Source organism: Galeopterus variegatus, unplaced genomic scaffold, assembly GCF_000696425.1.
Source record: "Galeopterus variegatus unplaced genomic scaffold, G_variegatus-3.0.2 Scaffold1040, whole genome shotgun sequence".
Classification (NCBI taxonomy): Eukaryota; Metazoa; Chordata; class Mammalia; order Dermoptera; family Cynocephalidae; genus Galeopterus; species Galeopterus variegatus.
Genome location: NW_007727151.1, coordinates 233,422 through 254,662, shown reverse-complemented (window position 1 = coordinate 254,662; position 21,241 = coordinate 233,422). Strand labels below are relative to the sequence as shown.

At 34.4% G+C, this 21,241-nt stretch overlaps 1 protein-coding gene across 3 annotated transcripts in view; it reads left to right on the top strand.

Moving 5' to 3' along the window:
• ZNF644 (zinc finger protein 644) overlaps positions 1 to 21,241 on the top strand; it is a 76,853-nt gene that overhangs the window by 49,920 nt on the left and 5,692 nt on the right. Inside the window, exons 2-4 of one of the 3 annotated variants that reach the window (XM_008574406.1) lie at positions 3,287 to 6,324; positions 6,503 to 7,105; positions 9,062 to 9,184. The exons of 1 other annotated variant lie outside the window; for it this stretch is intronic. In XM_008574406.1, the coding sequence (XP_008572628.1) occupies positions 3,287 to 6,324; positions 6,503 to 7,105; positions 9,062 to 9,184 (3,764 nt within the window). The remainder of the gene's footprint in view (positions 1 to 3,286; positions 6,325 to 6,502; positions 7,106 to 9,061; positions 9,185 to 21,241) is intronic. One more of the 3 variants, XM_008574407.1, reaches the window with a different exon arrangement.

Here is a 21,241-nt window from a genome sequence, read left to right as displayed (position 1 = left end):
TGTCCCTACTTTGTTATAGCAACATAAACTGGTATTGATGGCTGTGTTTTATGTATGACTATGTAAAGATAGTTGAAAAACTGTTTGAGACAGTGTAAAATTAGCTTATAGATCAGATGCTTTCTTGCCTGGATGACACATAATCCTCCATGATTGTAAGGAAATAATTTTTGATGTTGTCAAAATTCTAGGTCCATTGTTGAGTGCAGTAGATTTTTTTTTTTCAGTGCAGTAGATTTTGATACAGATTTTGTTCAGCATTGTATCTCAGTGCAACAGCTATGAGTCTTGAATACTGCTATTGAAAAAAAGTGTATTTGGAACACTTTATAGTTAGAATATATTCTGAAACATAAACAGGAAAGTTTTTAGTTATTCTGAAGATACTAGCTTACTGAGTCAATTCCTTATAGCATATTTCCTAGGTTATGCAGATTTTTAATAGTAATGTTCTAAGAAAGTCTTTCCACTTATTCGAAAAAGAATAATTGTTTTCTTGTTGAGTAGAGAAAATTATTAATTTGGGGGCAAGTAAGCCATATTTCAGTATGTAGGTGTGAAGGAAAACTTTGTTGAAGACCTCATTTTATATTTCAATAATATTTAATTTGACTTTTTAGTTAGATGTGTTTTATAGATAAAATATCTGTTATGCACATATGTTTTTTCTGTGTTTTTGAACAAAATAGTTTGATACCTTCAGGATATGAACTTATGAAAAGCTCTTATAAAGCCATTCTGGTAATGAGGATGTAGTCTCCAGGCCGACATCATATTCTCATAGTTTGTCACCCTGCTGTTCAGGGGGTACCAATGAAGTTGCTTTAAATGGGAAGCGTCTGTTCCATCTCTGAACCTCTAACACCAGAACAGATGGGTGGAACATAGAACATGGAAGGTTTTACCTCCGAGGTGGTAACAGTGAAGCCACTCATTAACACTGAATTTACCACTTCGTTAGCAATGTTGCTTCCTGTTGAGAAAAGCTAATATACGCTTTCAAATTGACTGAGCATATATTTGTCTACCTCTGTGATTATAATAAGTAGGAACAGAAAGTAACTTTCAGGGTAGTTTTTAAAAAATTTTGTCATTCATTTTAGATTTATGAGACTGTTGCTATTGAGGCGTTTTACTTTTTCTACCTAATTTAATGAGAAATATCAGGAATGGGTAATAGTATGGCACCAAGACTTGCTTTTCTTTCATTGACATTTGCACACTCCCTTCTAACACATGTTTATGTGCTGCCCATTTTTAACTTCTGTGTGTGTGATGTAGAGACTCCTGCTGGGTGCTGCATTAGCACCATTTTGTGGTGATATCATTGAATATGATCTTATTAGAAGTCTATTTTTATTACTGTGGAAGTTTACCAATCTCAAAACAGAATTCTAAAACCTACGAGGGGCGGAAAAATGATTGTTGATGTAAATAACAATGCCAAAGAAAAATATTTGTAATGTTTGTTGTATTAAAGAACACATTTTGTAGAAAGAATAAGATCATATTTTTAAGTGCTTGTTCTGAGTTAAGAAATAACAATTCTTTTATTCTTGAACTACACTTAATGTTTTACAAAGCATGAAATTGACACCATAAAGGATAGTAGATATTTTGAATTTTATTGAAAATGTTTTAATTTGGATTGCAATCTCCTGCTTTTCTAAAATATTATTACTTGTTATATAAATTAAAAATATTATGAAAGAAAACTGTGAGGGTTTTATTCTTTATCTAAGAGCAGGAATATAATCTGTCTTTATTTTTAATTTTGTATTTCTAATACTAGAGCAGTTCCTGGCACATAGTAAGTGCTCAATAAATATTTGGAGAATGTATAAACTGCACATACTACTATGTACAAAAGGAAAAGAAATACAGAAGTAATGCTAGTACTTCAAATAGTTAATACCTGGGGTTGCCAAATAGCAGGTTCTTTAAATTGTACATGAGGATTATTTGATATTTTGAGGACCTTGCTGTAATTGCTGAGTCAAGAAATCAGAACTTTATGAAACATATTATTTGAATGGTATATCCAGATTTCATACGAATAAAAACTATTATTCTGTTTTAGGAGCTTTTATTTTGGTTTTGCAATTGTGTTTTTATTCATTCAATACTTATTCAGTTCTTTATTCAACAGATATTGCCTGAGCACCTATGCCAAGTGCTGAGCTAGGTTCTAAAGATATGACAGTGACTAGGTTACAGTACCTGCCCTCAGAGAGCATACTTTCTTCCAAGAAGACAGGCAATTCTAGTACATTGTGGCCATTTCAAAGAGCAGTCATTACAGCCATGGAATGAATCTTTCAAACATTCAGATGTCTCCTTTACTTTTAAAACATCATGCTGTCTTTTCATAGTGATTAAATGTATTTTTTTAAATGCCTAGAAAATTTTTATCTACATTTTATATGAAATAAATTAAAAACATATTTTGGTTGGTTCATTGTAAAATTTTTTAGGCCGTTGCACTGGACTTTCAGATCATAAATAGGATAACTACTTCTAGAGAATGCCTAGAATTTGGGGGCCCAGGGTATGAGAATTTAACAGGGAGCTTCATTCATTTTAACTATACTAAAGTTAAAGTTAGAATTAAGGACAATTTTAATAAGGAATTAATGAAACCCTATGAATAAAGTATTTTTACAATTGGTAGAATTTTAGGAGAATGTTAAACATCTTGAGAGCAAAGCAGTCTTAAATATCTTAAAAATCAAAATTACTATCTCATAGGAAGCCATTGATGTTGATAGCAAATATGTTCGTTCAATTAAAGTTTTTTATTAAGTGGTATTTTGTAACCTTCCTTCAGCAATGAACTTTTAAGTGACAAAACTTTTGCTTCTCTGCAGTGTTTGAAAATTTAAATTATTCTCTAGTATAGAGAAAAAGTTTTCTTTTTATTAGCAATCTATATATGAGGTTTTAAAGTGGTTTTTTCAGTCCGTAGCAAATTCATTTTTTTTTGTAGTATATTCATTTATATTGTGTGTTTGTGTGCGTGTGTATGTTGCTTTTCCTTAGACAGTTGATATATATGCAATATTGGATTGCTGTTGCCTAACGTGAAGAACAGTATTAACCTTTGAGATGCTTTTAAAGTGTTTCCGTTTTTTTAAGTTTTCCTTCATTCTTGGAAAATTATTAGGATCTCAATTTTAATGAAGAGTAGAAAATTAAGCTGATAAAAATGCGTACTTCTAATTCTCCATACATTCAAATAGTATTTTTTCTTTCTTGCAAATCTAAATTTTTTTTTTCCATTTTCTAGACTAAATGTGTTAAATGGGCTTGCCAACAATATGGATGATTTGAAGATAAACACCGATATTACTGGTGCTAAAGAAGAACTCCTAGATGACAACGATTTTATCTCACAGAAAGAGAGTGGAGTTCATAAACCAAAAGATTGTCAGACATCATTTCAGAAAAACAATACGTTGACTCTGCCTGAAGAACTGTCAAAGGAAAAATCTGAAAAAGCCTTAAGTGGAGGCCAGTCTACTCTATTTATACATGCTGGTGCTCCTACTGTTTCTAGTGAAAACTTTATCTTGCCTAAAGGAGCTGCTGTCAATGGACCGGTTTCACACTCCTCATTAACTAAGACTTCCAATATGAATAAAGGCAGTGTTTCATTAACCACTGGACAGCCTGTGGATCAGCCAACAGCAGAATCTGGTTCAGCTTTGGAGGTAGCAGCTGATCTTCAGCTGTCTACACCACAGAAAGCAAGTCAACACCAAGTTTTATTTTTGTTACCAGATGTAGCACATGCTAAGAATCCAGCCCATTCCATTAAAAAACTACCTACCTCTGCTTCAGTTGGTTGTGAAATTCAGAATTCAGTAGGGAGTAGTATAAAGTCAGATAGCACTTTAATAAATCAAGTAGAGGAAGGTGAAGATAGTGATGATTTAGTGGTAAAAGATGATTGTGTCAATACATTAACAGGAATTTCCTCAGGTACAGATGAATTTAGGTCAGAAAATGACACAAACTGGGATCCTCAAAAAGAGTTCATTCAGTTTCTTATGACTAATGATGAAACAATGGATAAAGCTCCAGTTCACTCTAAAGTAGGTCTAGAAAAAAAGAGAAAGCGAAAAATGGATGTAAGCAAGATAACTCGTTATACTGAGGATTCCTTTAGTGATTCTAATTGTGTACCCAATAAATCAAAAATGCTAGAAGTAGGCTTTCTCGAACAGAATGAAGAGCTACAAGCAATAGACTCTCAGAAATATGCATTATCAAAAGTGAAGCCTGAATCAACTGATGAAGACTTGGAATCTGTGGATGCTTTCCAGCATATAATTTATAACTCAGATAAGTGTGGCGAAGACAGTTCACCTGTTCATACTAGCACTTTTCTTTCAAATACCTTAAAAAAGAAATGTGAAGAGAGTGATTCGGAGTCACCTGCTACTTTGAGTACTGAAGAGCCATCGTTTTACCCTTGTACAAAGTGCAATGTGAATTTTAGGGAGAAAAAGCACCTCCACAGGCATATGATGTATCATTTAGATGGGAATAGTCACTTTCGCCATCTTAATGTCCCAAGACCATATGCTTGTAGAGAATGTGGACGGACATTTCGAGATCGCAATTCACTTCTAAAACATATGATTATTCACCAAGAAAGGAGACAGAAGTTGATGGAGGAAATTCGTGAATTGAAAGAACTTCAGGATGAAGGAAGAAGTGCACGATTACAGTGTCCTCAGTGTGTGTTTGGTACCAATTGCCCTAAAACATTTGTGCAACATGCTAAAACCCATGAAAAGGATAAAAGGTACTATTGCTGTGAAGAGTGTAACTTCATGGCAGTGACAGAAAATGAATTAGAATGTCATCGAGGCATTGCCCATGGAGCAGTGGTAAAATGCCCTGTAGTCAGTTCTGATATAGCCCAGAGGAAAACCCCAAAAAAGGCTTTCATGAAAGACTCTGTTGTAGGATCATCCAAAAAATCAGCTACCTACATATGTAAGATGTGTCCTTTTACTACTTCAGCCAGAAGTATTTTTAAAAAGCACATGGAGTACTTGCATTCATCATCATGCGTGGATTCATTTGGTAATCTTCTTGGACTTGATAAAAGAAAAAGTGACGTCCTTGAAGAACCTGTAGATATCGATAGCACTAAACCATTAATAAAACAGCAGTCAACCACATTTCCAAAGAATTCTGCTCTAAAACAGGATGTAAAGCGAACATATGGATCATCCTCACAATCAAGTAATTTTTCAAAATTTCATAAGCGGCCACACAGAATACAGAAAGCCCGGAAAAGCATCACCCAATCAGGTGTAAACATGTGCAATCAAAGCAACTCTCCTCACAAGACTGTTACGAGTAAAAGCAGCATTGACCAAAAACCAAAGTATTTCCATCAAGCAGCAAAAGAAAAACCTAATGCCAAGGCAAATAGCAACTATATATATCGACACAAATACGAAAACTACAAAACCATAAAAAAATCAGGTGAATCATATCCTCTGCATTTCAAAAAAGAAGGTGGTAATTCATTAAATTCTTTACATCTGTTTTCATCATCGAGTAATTCTCACAATAGTTTTATTTCAGATCCTCATAATCCTGACACCAAAAGGCCAGAAAGCTTCAAAGACCACAGGCGTGTAGCTGTAAAGAGAGTAGTGAAGGAATCTAAGAAGGAAAGTTCTGTTGGAGGAGAAGACTTGGATAGCTATCCAGACTTTTTGCATAAAATGACTGTTGTTGTTTTGCAGAAACTTAATTCCGCTGAAAAGAAAGATAGTTATGAAACAGAAGATGAAAGTTCCTGGGATAATGTTGAGCTAGCTGACTATACTACACAGGCCATAGAAGATGAAACCTATAATGATATTAATCAAGAACATGTAAACTTACTCCCTCTATTTAAAAGCAAGGTGGAAGGTCAAGAGCCTGCAGAAAATGCTACCCTTAGTTATGATCAAAATGATGGCTTTTATTTTGAATATTATGAAGATGCTGGAACTAACAGTTTTTTGCATGAGATACATGATTCTCAGCATTTAGAAAATGCAGAAACTTCATTGTCAAAGCATAGTTCTGTTTTTCATTGGACTGATTTGTCTCTAGAGAAGAAATCATGTCCTTACTGCCCCGCAACATTTGAAACAGGTGTTGGGTTGTCAAATCATGTCCGGGGACATCTTCACAGAGCAGGATTAAGTTATGAAGCCCGTCATGTTGTATCACCAGAACAAATAGCCACAAGTGACAAAATGCAACATTTCAAAAGAACTGGCACAGGGACACCTGTTAAGCGAGTTAGAAAAGGTAAGTTCTCATGTGGATAATTTGGGCTAGAAGGTCTGTGTTCATATTCAGAGGATTTTAGTTTTGTTTGAGTTTGGTCTTTATTAGAATCACATAAATTCCTGTTACAGAGTTAATTCGTTTTAGGGTGGTCAGTTTATAAAAAATTCTGATATTACTCTTAAAAAATTTTTTTTAGCTATAGAGAAGTCTGAAACTACTTCTGAACACACTTGTCAGCTCTGTGGCGGTTGGTTTGATACTAAAATTGGATTATCAAATCATGTTAGAGGCCACCTGAAAAGACTTGGAAAGACCAAATGGGATGCTCACAAATCTCCAATCTGTGTTCTGAATGAGATGATGCAAAATGAAGAAAAATATGAAAAAATCTTAAAGGCATTGAACAGTCGCCGTATTATTCCCAGACCATTTGTAGCTCAAAAACTTGCATCAAGTGATGACTTTCTATCTCAAAATGTTATACCTCTTGAAGCGTACCGTAATGGCCTAAAGACTGAAACTCTGTCAGTATCTGCATCAGAGGAAGAAGGGCTGAATTTCTTAAGTGAATATGATGAAACAAAACCAGAACTGCCCAGTGGAAAAAAGAATCAGTCTCTTACACTGATAGAACTTCTTAAAAATAAAAGGATGGGAGAAGAAAGGAATTCTGCTATTTTTCCTCAAAAGATCCATAATCAGACAGCAAGAAAGAGATTTGTTCAGAAATGTGTTCTTCCATTAAATGACAGTCCATTAATGTATCATCCACAAAAAATGGACTTGACTGTGCACTCAGGTAAGAGGACATTTATGATTATTTTATCATATACAATTTAAAAGCAGTTCAATTATGTTTTCTTTAGTGGAATATTGTGGAAAACACTTTCTCAGAATCTTTAAGCTGCTTTTTTTTTTTACAGAGCACAGATTGGTTATTCTACTGTCATTTCTATATAACTCTTGAATTTGATGCTCATCAGCACTGATTTCTCTCTGCCTCATTTCTTGGTCTGAATATAAGGCGATAACAAAAGTAAAAGAAAACCACGCAAAAAAACAAAAAGCTGATCTGTAAAAATAAAATTTGCTATGGCTGTAGGATGGTTATGGATGGGAGGTTGACATTGTTCAAAAGCATAGTATTACCGAAAAGGCAAACTTCTGTCATATTTTTGCCAGTGTTCCAAAGTGATAATGTTTTCAAGATTTAGTTATTTGTTTTTCCACTGCATGGGTAAAACAAAACAAAACAGACTGTATGAACTGAATGGATTGGTATCTGTTGTATGTTGTGGTTAACCTAAAGAAACCTCTCCTTCTCCATTTCCTCATTGTATTGTGGGATAGTTTGGTTTTGGAGAACTGTGTGAGTATAAAACATGTTTGTGTGGGGTTTTAGATTTTTATGACAGCGTTTTAATTGAACAGAACAGATGATTTAGCTTAGTGCTTGTGCACCAGTGTTTTTCCTTTGTAAAGTAATATTTTGTATGTACTGGCAAATGATGTGACAGTTAAAGTAACCAAATTTTATTTGGTATTGCTAAGTTGGTTTATACGTTTAGATTAGAAGAATTTTAAGTGTCTTCATAGATTTCTTTTGGAGGTTATGTTGAAGGCTTACTTAGATGGGCTCATGATTAGAGCCCTAAGTTGACTGTGTCTGAGGTAATAGTAATTGGCTAATGGATTAATAATGAGTAAAATTACTGTAAAGTAATGTTGATTTGTTTGCCTTGGGCAGACATTGATATATCCCAAGTATTTGTAATGCAGTTTTGATTTAAGGAAAAATTAATTTGTGTTGTTAGTGGTCTGAAAAACAATTTATCTTGTATGGGCTTCTGGCTAGTAGGGCTCTTTTTTCTGTACAAGGAGAGTCTTTCAGAGTCAAGAGCTTTCCGTATCTTTTCCAAAGGATAAAATGTGGGGAAGAAGATGTGTTAGTTGTGTTGACCAAGGTGTAGTATACTTCAGAGGAGGGAAACATATTTGTGGCTATAATAATGTGGACGAAGTCAACTGAAGTGTGTTGGGGGAGTGAGGGTTGTCTGAGAAATTAGGAGTTTCTTATTGTTTCAACATGTTTTCTTTCCTGTAATGACTACGATGTTAGCTTGTTGATCATTTATTTAGCACAAAGATTTTAACAAAAAACTTCAAATCATTAACTTTCATTATTGATTGCGCATTCAGAGTAATGAACATAAAATGCCCTGAATAAAATGTTGTGTCTAACAGCTGTTCAGTGGTGTGTTTTACCACCTTTTCTCCCAGCCTTCATCGGAAAGCCTAATTTAGTATTGAGCCTTTTATAGTTTTGTGGGTAAAACACTTTAATTACCACTTTGTCAACTAGACTTTTTAGTTCTTTTTATTGGTAATGTTGTAAGCTTTGAAACTTCTCAACAAGAACTGTGCTATTCAAATCACAGGGTTGTATTTTAGTAGGTTTGAGAAATGATCTGCGTAACACAGAAATCTGCAAGAAAGTGATAATAGGTGTTAAATCCAGAGGATCTCAGAGGTTTAAGTTCCTCCTCTTCTATCTTTCCAAAGAGCATGGGTTGGCTCTAAATACTAATTACAAACTAATAATTGTTAACTTAATCCCCCCTCATTTTAAGTTAAGTTAATTCAATGAACGTTTTTTTAAACCATCTTTATTGTGGTACTTTTCTACACGCTTTAAGCTAAGAAAATTTCACTTTTTGAAGTGAGAACTGGATTATAGTTTTCTTTTGAATGATAGGTATGCCTGTGAAGCTTAGAACATGTGTGCATTGCAATACGACGTTTACAAGTGCTGTTAGCCTGTCCAACCACTTACGCGCTTATGCACGAAAGAAGAGTGCTGGACTTTTGACTGGTACAGGTATGTTTGAACAGATATCACAGCAAGTCTGTTTGATACAATACTTTTTTTCTCACCAGACTGGTGCTAATTCAGATAATATTTGTAGGTTTCTTTGGTAAGCAGCAGTTGAATCTGAATACACATTAAATTTCAGCAACTTGTAAACTATTACATATAATTTTAAGCAAGTTATTCTTTTTCATTTGGCTCTTATTGCCTTGATTTTAAGAAAAAAATAACCCAATAGGGGTGTGGAACTTTTGAGTCCACATTAATCCCATTGATTTTTGTATTTTACTATTTTTGATTTTTAAATTTATTTTTGTTAGATTTCAGTAAGACACCTCTCTTTGATAAAAAGAAAATTGTAGTAGTAGCTTGGGAAAGTGCTATACTAGAAAAGGAAATTATAGTGAAATTTCAAATATGTAGGATTGATTAGAAAACTAATCAAACTAATGAGTGCTCATTAGTCTATAGATCAAATCTTGGGCAAGCCTTAGTAATGGCCTGTTTTGACAACTAAATAGATTTTTCTTTTAGTAGCCCTAAACTATATTTAGAACTAATAAATATAGCTATGCATATAAGTGATAACATGCACATTTCTGTGTTATTTTTGGTTGGTTAGCTCAACCTTGCAGATACCTCTTCATACTGCTCATCTGTAAAAATTTTATTAGCTTACTCATATGTAATATACTTCTTATACCTTGCCAAATGCTTTGCTTTTTCGTTTGTAGTCTTTCAAGCTACCCTGCTTTAGTAAATCCCATTTCTCTCACATCTTAAAATATACCCTTTTCTAAATAGATCTACATTAATCCTTTTGCCTAACATTCTTTCCAATCTTTTTATTTCTCTTGCTCTCTTAGTTCACTGCCTTCTGCTTCCTTCTAGTTGTTTTCCCAACTTTTTTGTTCTCCCTCATGTCCTATGACTTACATCCATTATATTCTTGCTGCCAAAGAAATACTTGTATTCCTACTGGTGTCTTTCTTCTGCTTCTTTGCTTTTTCCTTGTCTTGATGTACAAATGACAGGGATGACTCTTGACCATTTATATTAAGAGGAGAAGATTAGAGTGAGTTTTACTTTACTGGTTTAGTCCTACAGTGAGGTTATAATTTTTATATACCCCACCTTCATCAGGCTTGGAAAGTGATTGCAGACATTAGAGGGGCAGGGCAATGAAAATAAGAGACTGTAGAAATGAGAAATCATTATTACTGTTATTATAGCAGCTAGCCTTTATTGAACACTTACTGTGTGTCAAGCGCTATGCTATGAAGTTTACGTGCATATTTAATCTTCACAACAACCATATGAGTTGTAGGTACTATAATTCTCTCCATTTTACAGGAAACTAGGGCTTAGAGAACTTAAGCAATTTGCCCACACTCATACAGTTAATAAGTAGCAGAGCTGAAATTCTGATCAAGCCTGTCTTAACCGTAGACCTTTGTTTTTAATCACTGTATTCTCTACCATATACAGGAGGTCCATTTCTTGGATTTATTTTAGAATGAATACAATTGAAAATCCTAAAATAAAGTTGTGTTAAAGGTGGGGAGCATTCTGGTGAAGACTGAAAGAACAGGGACCCAAGAAATGGTTAGGCCTAGATTAGGCTTTGGAGGACTCCAGAAAGTGTTCTCTTTTGACTGTTCAAGCCGATTATGCAAATATCCAATGAGGCAAGTTCTCTCCAGTTCAGATTTTGTTAGTCCGTTAAAAAAAATGCTTTCACCTCATCTGAAAATTCTTCAAAACATAACCCTCTATTGACCAAGGGTGCATTCTATTGAACATTACCTAAAAAACAGAAAAGTAATATAGGATGAATGGGCATATATTCAAGGCCATCAAGGAAAAAAGAGGATCATGTTTTTAAAGTATCATTAATTAAATACTAGCCAAAATGTCACAAGTGCTAGAAAATATAAAGTGTGTGTTTGGCCATCCTAGGCAAATGAAAGGAAATGAAAAGCTGAAGAAAGTCTAGGGTGGTATTTTCCACATCCAGTACCCACTTTTGAGAAACATAAAAAATTTATGCCTCCTTTTCTTGGAAATTCTGAAGCATTTTACCCTTATTTTTAAAATCTTGTTGACTAGTAGAGCTACACAGAAGACATCTTTGCTGTTTATTCTTGCCAAATAAGCAGGGGTTTTTTGTTGGTTTTTTTTTCTGTCCTTTTTCGTGACCGGTAAAGGAATCGCAAACCTTGGCTTGGTGTCGCCCGCACCGCGCTCAGCCAGTGAGCGCACCAGCCATTCCTATATAGGATCCGAACCCGTGGCGGGAGCGTCGCTGCTCTCCCGAGTGCGCCACGGGGCTGGCCCCAAATAAGCAGTTTTTATCTAGCTTTATTAATGTTTTCTGTTTTCCAAGGGGAGGAGTCTGTATTATGTTTATAAATTCCACATACTTATTCTCTTCCTCACTATCAGTATCACTGGTATAAAGCAAGGGTCCCAACCTGTGGTCCTAGAGGGTTCCCCACAGGGTTACTGTAAGTGATTTACAAATCTTTTATGTTACATTATGAATAACAAGCATCATTTTTAAAGAATATGTAGATGCTCTTTTGATGAATAATATACAAACTTATTTTTATAAAACCTTACCTTAATATGAGTATTAATATTATATTACCTTAATATATCACAAAACTGGAACCATTTTAAAGGGAAGATAGTAGGAACAAAGCCTCCATAAAGATGTTTAGTATGTGTGTTCCTGATACAAACAGTCTCCATTCATGTGGATTTTAAGTTGTGTGATCCACTCTTGAAGGAAAAGCTTTTATACTCCCATATTTATATACTAAATGGCGAAGGCCTTTGGTTTCCTGTGAGAGAATAAACTTTCAAGCCTTCTTAGAAGCCACCAGCTCCTGGCCTCTTTTATGGGAACTGGTGGCCTTTTGAGGGGAAGAAATATTTCTTCTAACTTAATGTATCTCCAGCTACCCTGAATAGAGTAAAAAGGATACCCCTCTGCTCCCCCAAATATCTATTCACTGATACATACTTCTGATGTGATGATTCTCAATCTTTTGGGGGGTCACTGGCCTCTTTGAAAATTTTATGAAAGCTATGGGTCCCATCTCAGAAAGATGCACTTATTCATCCACAGATAAAAATTTTTATATATATAGGCTTTGCATATTTCCCAAAGGCTGTCATCCTCTGGCAGAAAATTGAGAAAGGAGAGATGCCAAAATAAAAATGACGTAGAAAGAATACAGAACTAAGAAATTATTAGTATTTTTTTAAGAGTAGAAGATGCTTAAGATACAAGAACTGTGTAACTTTAAAACTAATTCTGCTATCACAAGTATAAATTAAAACACATCCTCCCTAATATTAGTAAAAGGGACTGATGAAGAAAATAAGAAAGCTTTGGAATTGAAGACATGGAAGACGTAGCCATGCTTGGGACAGTTAAATTATCAAAAAAGAATAAATTGCAGAGATTAAAATTTTGCCTAGAACTGACCCAGTTTATCTTCCATTCGGTAGGTTAAAATAAATTATTTAATAATTTTCATGGGTCTTCAGTTGTAGATAATTTATGAAGCTGATTTTTCTGTAAGTGTATTTTTGTCCAAAGAGACTAGTATCAAAGGGTTTACTTTATATCCTGTCTTGTAAATTCAAGGCAGACTTCTTATTCAAGGATTTATTCCAATTGCCGTAGACTACACTATTAGTAGGCTTCTTTTTCAGATTTTGATCTCTTTACATTAATGTTTTACGTGCTCATGCAGATTTTTTTCTGGTTCATTCTATATACAGTCTAATAAGAAAATTATGTAATTTTCATTTAAAATCAGAAATTTCATGATATAGTTCATATTAAATGTTTTTGGATTTTTTATTTTAACTATTGACTTTTTTGTGGTTGATAATATTTTAGTTAAATTCTATCTTTTTTATTCTGGCAATATTAAGAACACAGTTCTTAATTATTAAGTTATAATTTGATTTAGCCTTGTTGTCCCAGCTGAGTAATACTGCCTCTTTTACTCTCCATAAGTGTTCTGGATTGAATGATAAATTATATGATCACCCTGGTTATTAAAATTCCTAAAACAGTTTAAATTACTTAAAGTATGTTCTACCAACCTAATCTGCAGTTGGGAACAAAATAATATTTTGAGGCCAAAGAAAGAGTGAACTTAACAGCTGAGGAAATGGAAATAATTACAGTCAGAGTAAAGAGAATGTTGCGAAAGGAAATATATTTGTGAGATGAACTCGTGTTTGCACAGTGCTTCTCTGTGGTACATAGCATTCTGTCATCTCTTGAAAAAAAAAAGAATAATGGTGGCATTCAACATTGTTATTGGGACTCCATTTTACATCTTAACTCCATATACAAACTCACATTTATACACATGCATAATCCTTTGTTCACTCATTCACTCGCCTGAATTCTGATATGCTCTAATTTTTTTAAATTTTATTCTTTTTTTTATTAAAAATTAATGCTAGTCATGACTCAGTAAATTGATTTACTACCCACTAAAAAGCCACTACCCACAGATTGTAAACACTGCCCTAAGTACTTGCCTCTTTCTCTCAGGGACTGGTACTGACCACAGCTAACAGTAATAATACCTTAGAAATCATAACACTTCTGTGGCAGCAGGTAAATTTTCTTTATGCATTTTATTCGAGTTTTTATCTATAGATCACATTTTAAAAACCAAACACTAATCTTCAAGATTTAAAGTAAATTGAAATTTTTTATTTAAAATTAATATTTTATATATATATGCAAATATGTGAGAGGGGATTCATTTTGTTATGTTCAGAACACTTTTTTGATAACATTTTGGAAGTAAAGTATGATGCTATTCTACAGCAAATGACTCACCCATCATAATTAATGACTTTTCCAATGAGAAAAAATAGTTTAAAAAAAAAATTGGTACTAGAGCTTTTTAGTCAATATCACTCGTGCAGTGTATCTACATTCTTTTTGGTAAAGTCAGTGTTTTATACCATCCACTTTTATTTTAAGTGTAATAGTAGATCGTATGGTTCTTTTGCCTGTTTTCAGCTTTAATGATATAATTGCTCATAGAGATCTACAAGTGCTAATGAACATGTAACACAGTGGGTTTGTAAGCCACTGGAGGTCATTCTTATATTGTGGAAAGTGCTATGGAAACACTTCTTGCTGTGATAGGAAGGAAAAGAAATAGTATTTTGAAAGCTTCCCAATGTGTCTTAAATTACTTGTCCTTTCATGAGTGTCTCTGCAGTGTCTTTTAAAAATATTATTGTAATGTTGCATGTTCAAGAAATTGTATGCTTTTAAAGTGATTCATTCAGCCTGAAAGAGGATAAGTAGAAAATTTTTATCTTCTTCCTAATATTAAACTCTAAAAAAGCAAGCCAACTTCTGCTGTAAGCAAATACTGTGATAATTCCTCCAGACTGGACTGTGTGGAGGATATGTGAGAAGTATGAGACATGTCCTTGCCATCAGAACTGGGGAAAGGGGTATTGGCAACACATATAAAACTATCAAAATTAGAGAATTGTACAAGACAGTATACAATAAAATGGCATATGGAGTTCAGGTTGTTTATTTTAGTCTAGGCCTCCTTTTGAGAGGAGCTGGGAGTTAAATGGGGCTTCTTTTTTCCTATTGCATTGACTATTTGTCTCATTGTTAAGTATAGAAAAAAAAATAGCTTATGCTGGTATGTTTCTTGTCATTTTTTAAAAGAGAGAGAGAAATAAACTAGTCACAGAAAATTTTCCTTCATTCAGTGGAGGTTTGAGTTCCTGTACCAGGACTGTACTGAACTATAAATACCCTGTACTCCATCTGCCTAAACATAATCATGACCCAGTGGGATAAGTACAAGTATGCTATTTAAGAAAGCTTTATAAGGTTTTAGCCAGACTCTAAACTTGAAGGATAAGAGTACAGTTTTAGGAAGAGGAGATGAAATAGAACATTCAGGATAGATATTTGGGGAGATGGTTATGCCAGAAAGGTAGGGGGTTGGTGCTTTGAATGCTTGGTAAAAAGTTTAAGAAGTCATTGAAGGACTTTTTAAAATAAGGGAATGGCGGGCCGAGCCCGTGGCGCACTCGGGAGAGTGCAGCGCTGGGAGCGCAGCAGCGCTCCCGCCGCGGGTTCGGATCCTATATAGGGATGACCAGTGCGCTCACAGCGCTCACTGGCTGAGCACAGTGCGGCTGGTCTCAAAAAGGACAAAAAAAATAATAATAATAATAATAAGGGAATGGCAAGGTCAAACTTGTATTTTAAAAAACTATCATGGATGGGTTTCTAGTACTTTGTGTAGTACTGTTTTTGTTAAAAGCATATATCTTTATATATTTATCTGCACAGTAACATATCATTTATTCAGGATTAGCAAGGTAATAGATTGTCTGAGTTGAGCAAATTTTCTAGGTAACTGAAGACTAGCCCTTCAGGTGTCAAACTTGATTTTTCCTGACCATTGTGATGGTAGTCTTTCTAAAATGTTCTTATTTCTGCCTTGTGAAACAGTACTCAATTTAATTTAATCATTTGAAAATTTAGTTATCCTTATAGATACTATTTTATTATGCCAGCAAGAAATGGCTATTTGCCTACTATACTAAAAGATGATTGGCTGATTTATTCACTAATTAAACAAGCATTTTTTTTAGCTCCTGCTGTGGTTTATGCATTGTGCTAAGTACTGCAGAGATGAATTGGATCTTACAATACAGTACAAGCACATATATACATAACTGTAATACAGGACAAATTGGTAAGTGCCATTGGAGAGGTATGTGTGAAATACTGTGGAAGTTCAGAGGAAGAGGAAGGTACTTTCAGCTAGACTAGAAGGACCCTGCAAGGTTTTCGGAAGTAGCCTTTGAGTGGACCCCAGAGGATAGTTAATTGAAATCAAAATGGAGGTCAGGGGTGGGGAAGGAACACACCTGAAAGAGGGAGTATCTGGGACAAAGTGAGAAGTATATTGAAGATTCTAGCAAGAGGTAAGGGAATTGAATTGGATTGATAAAGTGAGTCAGGTAGAGGACATAAATGCTGGTCTAAAATGTTTGAATTAATTTTATAGTGAGGAACTACTGAATTTTTAAAAAGAATTTGTGTAATGGTTTTTAAAACTGCTTTTTAAATAAAAGTTAAAGGATTTGGTAGGGATTGGGACAAACTGTAGGTGAGGTTACTGTACCAGAGCAATTTACAATAGGTATGTTAAGGAAGGATAATAGATGTGTGGATAATATTATGGAAATAAAGTAAGCAGGACTTTGCAGATTAGCTAAACGTAGAGGAATAAGAGGTAAGAGACAGAGATTGCTCAGGGTTTTAAATCTTGTTACTGGGAAGGTGTTTATACCAGTACAGTTAATGAATCTGCAAGTATGCTGTCTGTTAGAAGGGTGGGCTTCATTACTTTTCTGTTATTTTTCTAGCAACAAACACCTCCTCACCCAGCAATCCACTGTTAAAAGAAAAATTTTAGGCAAGTTAAATTTAACAGAGTTTAATTGGGCAAAGAGCAATTAGTGAATCGAGAAGCCCCCAGAACCAGAATAGGTTCAGAGCAGTTCCACATGGTCAGATATCATCTATGGATGGAAAAAAGAAAGTGAGGTACAGAAACAGCTGGATTGGTTACAGGTGGGCGTTTGTTTACAGTTGGCTGCCTATGATTGACTGAAGTTTGGCTGTTGTGATTGGCTGAGACTCTGCTACTTGTTATAAGTTACAGTTCACTAGGTCCAGAGAGAGCTTTAGGACAAACTTAACTTAATACCACTATAACAAAGCAAATAACCACACTTATTGAATCAGTAAGTTTTTTAGAAGAGTAGAGCCTGAGAGTTTTGCACCATTGTAGCATAAAATACTTAAATTTTATGAAGCTTTTTTGCCATTATTGATTACAAAATTTAGTTGTATTTGGTTGATTTTTTTTAACATCTGCTTTTTCATAGAAGTCTTATCTAGTTCCCTAGCATTCCTGTTGGTTTTGTTACTTAATAATTGTCTGGGATTTTTTTATGTTTGGGCTTTTTTAAATGTGTCTGATATCTTTATATCCTCAGTTGTAGTATTTGTGTTTCTTATGGCTTCTGTTCTAACATGAATTTCTTGAATGGTGTTTATATGGATTAAGATACAGTTAGACCTTAAATAACAAGGCTTGTTGCTGGCCAGAGCTAAACTTTAGGTAATCTGCTTTAAGTGACTTTATGGAAATAGTAAAATAATACACAGACTTTCTTTTTTAGAGGTTAAGACAAGAGAATATCTTGTTGGAGATTGATATTCTCTCACCAAGGAGGTAGAAAAGTAGAATTTACTATTTATTTCTTTGTTTAGGAATAAGGTGAATGTTTAAAATATATATTTAATTGTAGCCTTAGCTGGAAGTTAACTAAAGCAGAAAGTATTTGGTCAGCACTGTGTTCCATTATAGTTTGGATTTTGGCTGGATTATGTAAAGCTCTTGAAAATTATAAAAAGCCATATCAGATCCCTTTGTGACATTTAGATTTATATTATATGATTGTGAGCACTAATTTAAGTTAAATGTGATTGTTGAAGATAATTTAAAGGAAATTTTAAAGTAAGGTGGTTTTCCTACCTAATTAATTTGTGGTGAAAAACAAGTATTTAATTATTCCTACTATGTCTGAAGTGATATTTTAGAAATACAGAGACTTTAGAGGGCAGGGAGTGTGATTATACCCACGTGATTCTAAACAAAAGTGACTTAAAGCAGATTTGTCATTATGTACTTTAATGTTTATTCTCACTTTAAATTCTTAGTCTTAAAAAAGTGATTGATATTGATAACAAGTGCCTATTTTGCTTAATAAAATAGCATGAAAGTCCAACTTACTTTGAAAAGAAAAATATTTATCAAAGAAGTAATACATTTGCTATCATATTAACTCTTAACCAACCAGTAAACCACTTGTAGCTGAGGTATTGTTAGCTTTTTTAGCTTTTGGCAAGCTCATAAAACTAGGCTGCTTTTAATTTCTCTGTTTATAAAAATGTGTGATGAAGTATCATATTTATGTCTAATTTTCCCTTTTACCTCTTGAGAGTACTTGCTCAAAATATTTTTCTTACTAATTATCCCCTCTACTTTGAAATATCAGAGGCTTGTACATTTTTCTTCTTCCTAGTAGACCCAAGTCTAAATAAAAGGCTACCTTTACTTCCTTTAACTCATTCTCTGAACCATGCTTATAAGGTTGTTGCTACCCTTAATGTAACCTCCTACTTTATAGGGCAAACTCAAGCTACCTGTTTCCTATAGACTCATACTTAAGCCAAAAATCTAATCCTTAAAGCAAAGGAAATCTGCTTTCCAGGTATTTTGCATTTCATCCTCTTCAGGTAAAGTGTTAAAATACACAGGATCTAGTTAACTTAGCCGCTGATTGTTGTGTGATTCTGGATTACTGTTTTTTAGTCAAAGGGAATGGAAATCAAAAAATATTGATGAAAGTTACTTAAGGTAGTGAAAAAAAATACCCAATTTTAGAGTAAAATTATCAAGGGAAAGTGATATTGAAAGTAAATACTTCTGAGGTTACTAATTATATCTTTATGTTTAATTCCTTATTGGGAGGGAAACATTGCTTTTTATAACAGTAAATCTTTTAAACTGCTCATCTTGGGAATAATGATTGGTTTGATTATGGCAGTATAGCTAGGAGTAGGGGAGTCCTTTCCAATTTTAAGGTGCTATAGAGAGGGGATTTTCTCTTAGCTACTTTTGTTATGGGCCAAGAGATTAAGGGATGGAACTGAATGCAGCCTTTCTCACTGACTGACTACATAATATACAGGGTCCAGTGCAAAACAGTGTGTTGCTCCTTGTTGAAAAGTTATTATGAATTTCAAGACTGCAGTAGCAGAGCATGAAGACAAGTGTGGAGCCCCGTGCAACTGCACAAATTGCACATCCATGAAGTTGGTTTTGTAGACACCTCGTACAAAGAGAAAAGTATAAAACTGAAGAAGTGAGTTTGGTTTTTTAACAGATGGCTTCCCCTACCTCACCCCACCCCTATTCCTACTTTATACAAGCTAACATGTTTCTTTAAAAAAAAAAAAAATATCTCTGATTCTTTTTTAGTTGGGATAGGGGGAAAGAAAATGCTATTTACACAATCTTCTATATGCTTGGGGCTTATGAACCTTAAAAAATTAGTGACAGCAATTAGAATTGAGTTTATATATGAGTTTATGTATCTCACACTTGTGTACCCTTTGGGACATGTGTATCTTCTTCCCACCTCACCACTGCCACTACCACCTCCACTGCCAGCTTTTTAATGGTGATGGAATGATGGTTTGCCTGTTTGTGTCATTTTTATTCCTACTGTCTTCCTGAATGAGCTCATGGCTACAATTGCCTACTCAACATATACAGGCCAAGTAGATGGAGAAGAAATTTTCTTCTTCAAGTAGGGCTAGCTCTACCATGCCTCTTATTTTGAGTATATACGTATAATCTGGACATTATAGTAAGTTTCACTTAACCCCAGAGATGCCAACAACCAGTGAGGAAATAGATGAAATAGGGCTTTTAAGTAATTGGGCAGGAGAGGATGGTTGCAAATAGAAATATTTTGTGGTGAATGTTAATTTAGTTATGGTGTGCTTCTTTATCATAGAAGCTTCAGGTGTTGGTATGAAATCAGTTCTCTTTCTCTGAGGTCATTTGTATAATGAAGCTATTATTGTGTATAATGGGCAGAAAGGTGGAAAGGGCAAAAGATTGTATTGAATAATGTCAGTGCCAAAAGTAAATACTAATGGCTGAGAAAAGAGACTTGAATTTGTATGTGTTGTATTATTTATTGATTTGCTTTTCGCTGATCTGGTTTAGTGCTTTGGACACTTTGCTGCTGCTGCTGTTGTTGTATTTCATAGCATAGCAGTATGGTTTTCTTTTTGAAGACTCATGAGTCTATTGTATTTCTCTTTCATATTTCCATATGACCAAAACAGCTGTTTTATTGAAAGGTATATTATAAAACTTTTTGTATATGACCTTATGGCTCAATTAATTCTCCTTACAAGTAAAATATTCCCATTATCAGTTTAGATTCTTTATTAAGTCAGATAAATTCAAAGATTTTTGACTGGCTTCTGTTTAAAATTGATCACTTAAACAGTTTTTTCACCTTGAATAGGAAACTTAGGATGATTTGAGTGACTGGATTTGTTCCTTTCTAAAGAAGCAATTATACTCTGGGACAAGAAAATTAAGAATTTCTAAAAATAGTATTTTTATATATTTCAAGTATAGAAACAATGTTAGATTTAAAATACTTTGGAAAGGGAAAAAGGTGTGTGTTTTTTTGTTGTTGTTGTTTTTTGACACCAGCGCAAATAAAATCCTATTACAAAAAAAGGCTTTGTGTAACAAAATTATCTACTTGGCAGATTATTCATATAAAAAAACTACATACCTTTTTGTTAAGCCTTTGGTTATTTATCGCAAATATTGATGAGCCCATTGTACCAAAACTGAATGCATTAGTGATGTTCTGTATTTAATGTTCTAGTGACTCGTAAGACAGTACAGAAAGAAATTGCTTTTCTCTCTAGATACAGTAAAATCTGTTAAGTGAGAATATTTATATAATAGACATGTTTGTACATCATCCTTTTCATTTAATGGAACATTTTGTGTAAATCATCTTTTTACGTAGAGGGTGCTGTATAGATGTCCTCTTTGTGTGCGTATTATGTTAAAAACACTAAATTTTTTTTACAGACTTTTCTAAATGTATGAGCAATATTACATCGCTGGATGTTGGTATTAGAACAAACTATTCCTGGGGCCGGCGCACTGCTACAGTGCGCTGCTTGGGAAGCATGGTGGCCCTCCCGCCGAGGGTTCGGATCCCACATACAGACCGGCCGCTCACTGGCTGAGCGAGGTGCGGGAGCAACACCGAGGGTTGCGATTCCGTTGCCGGTCCCAGTCCGGTACGGGCGCGACACTGAGGGTTGCGATCCGTTGCCGGTCACGAAAAAAGACA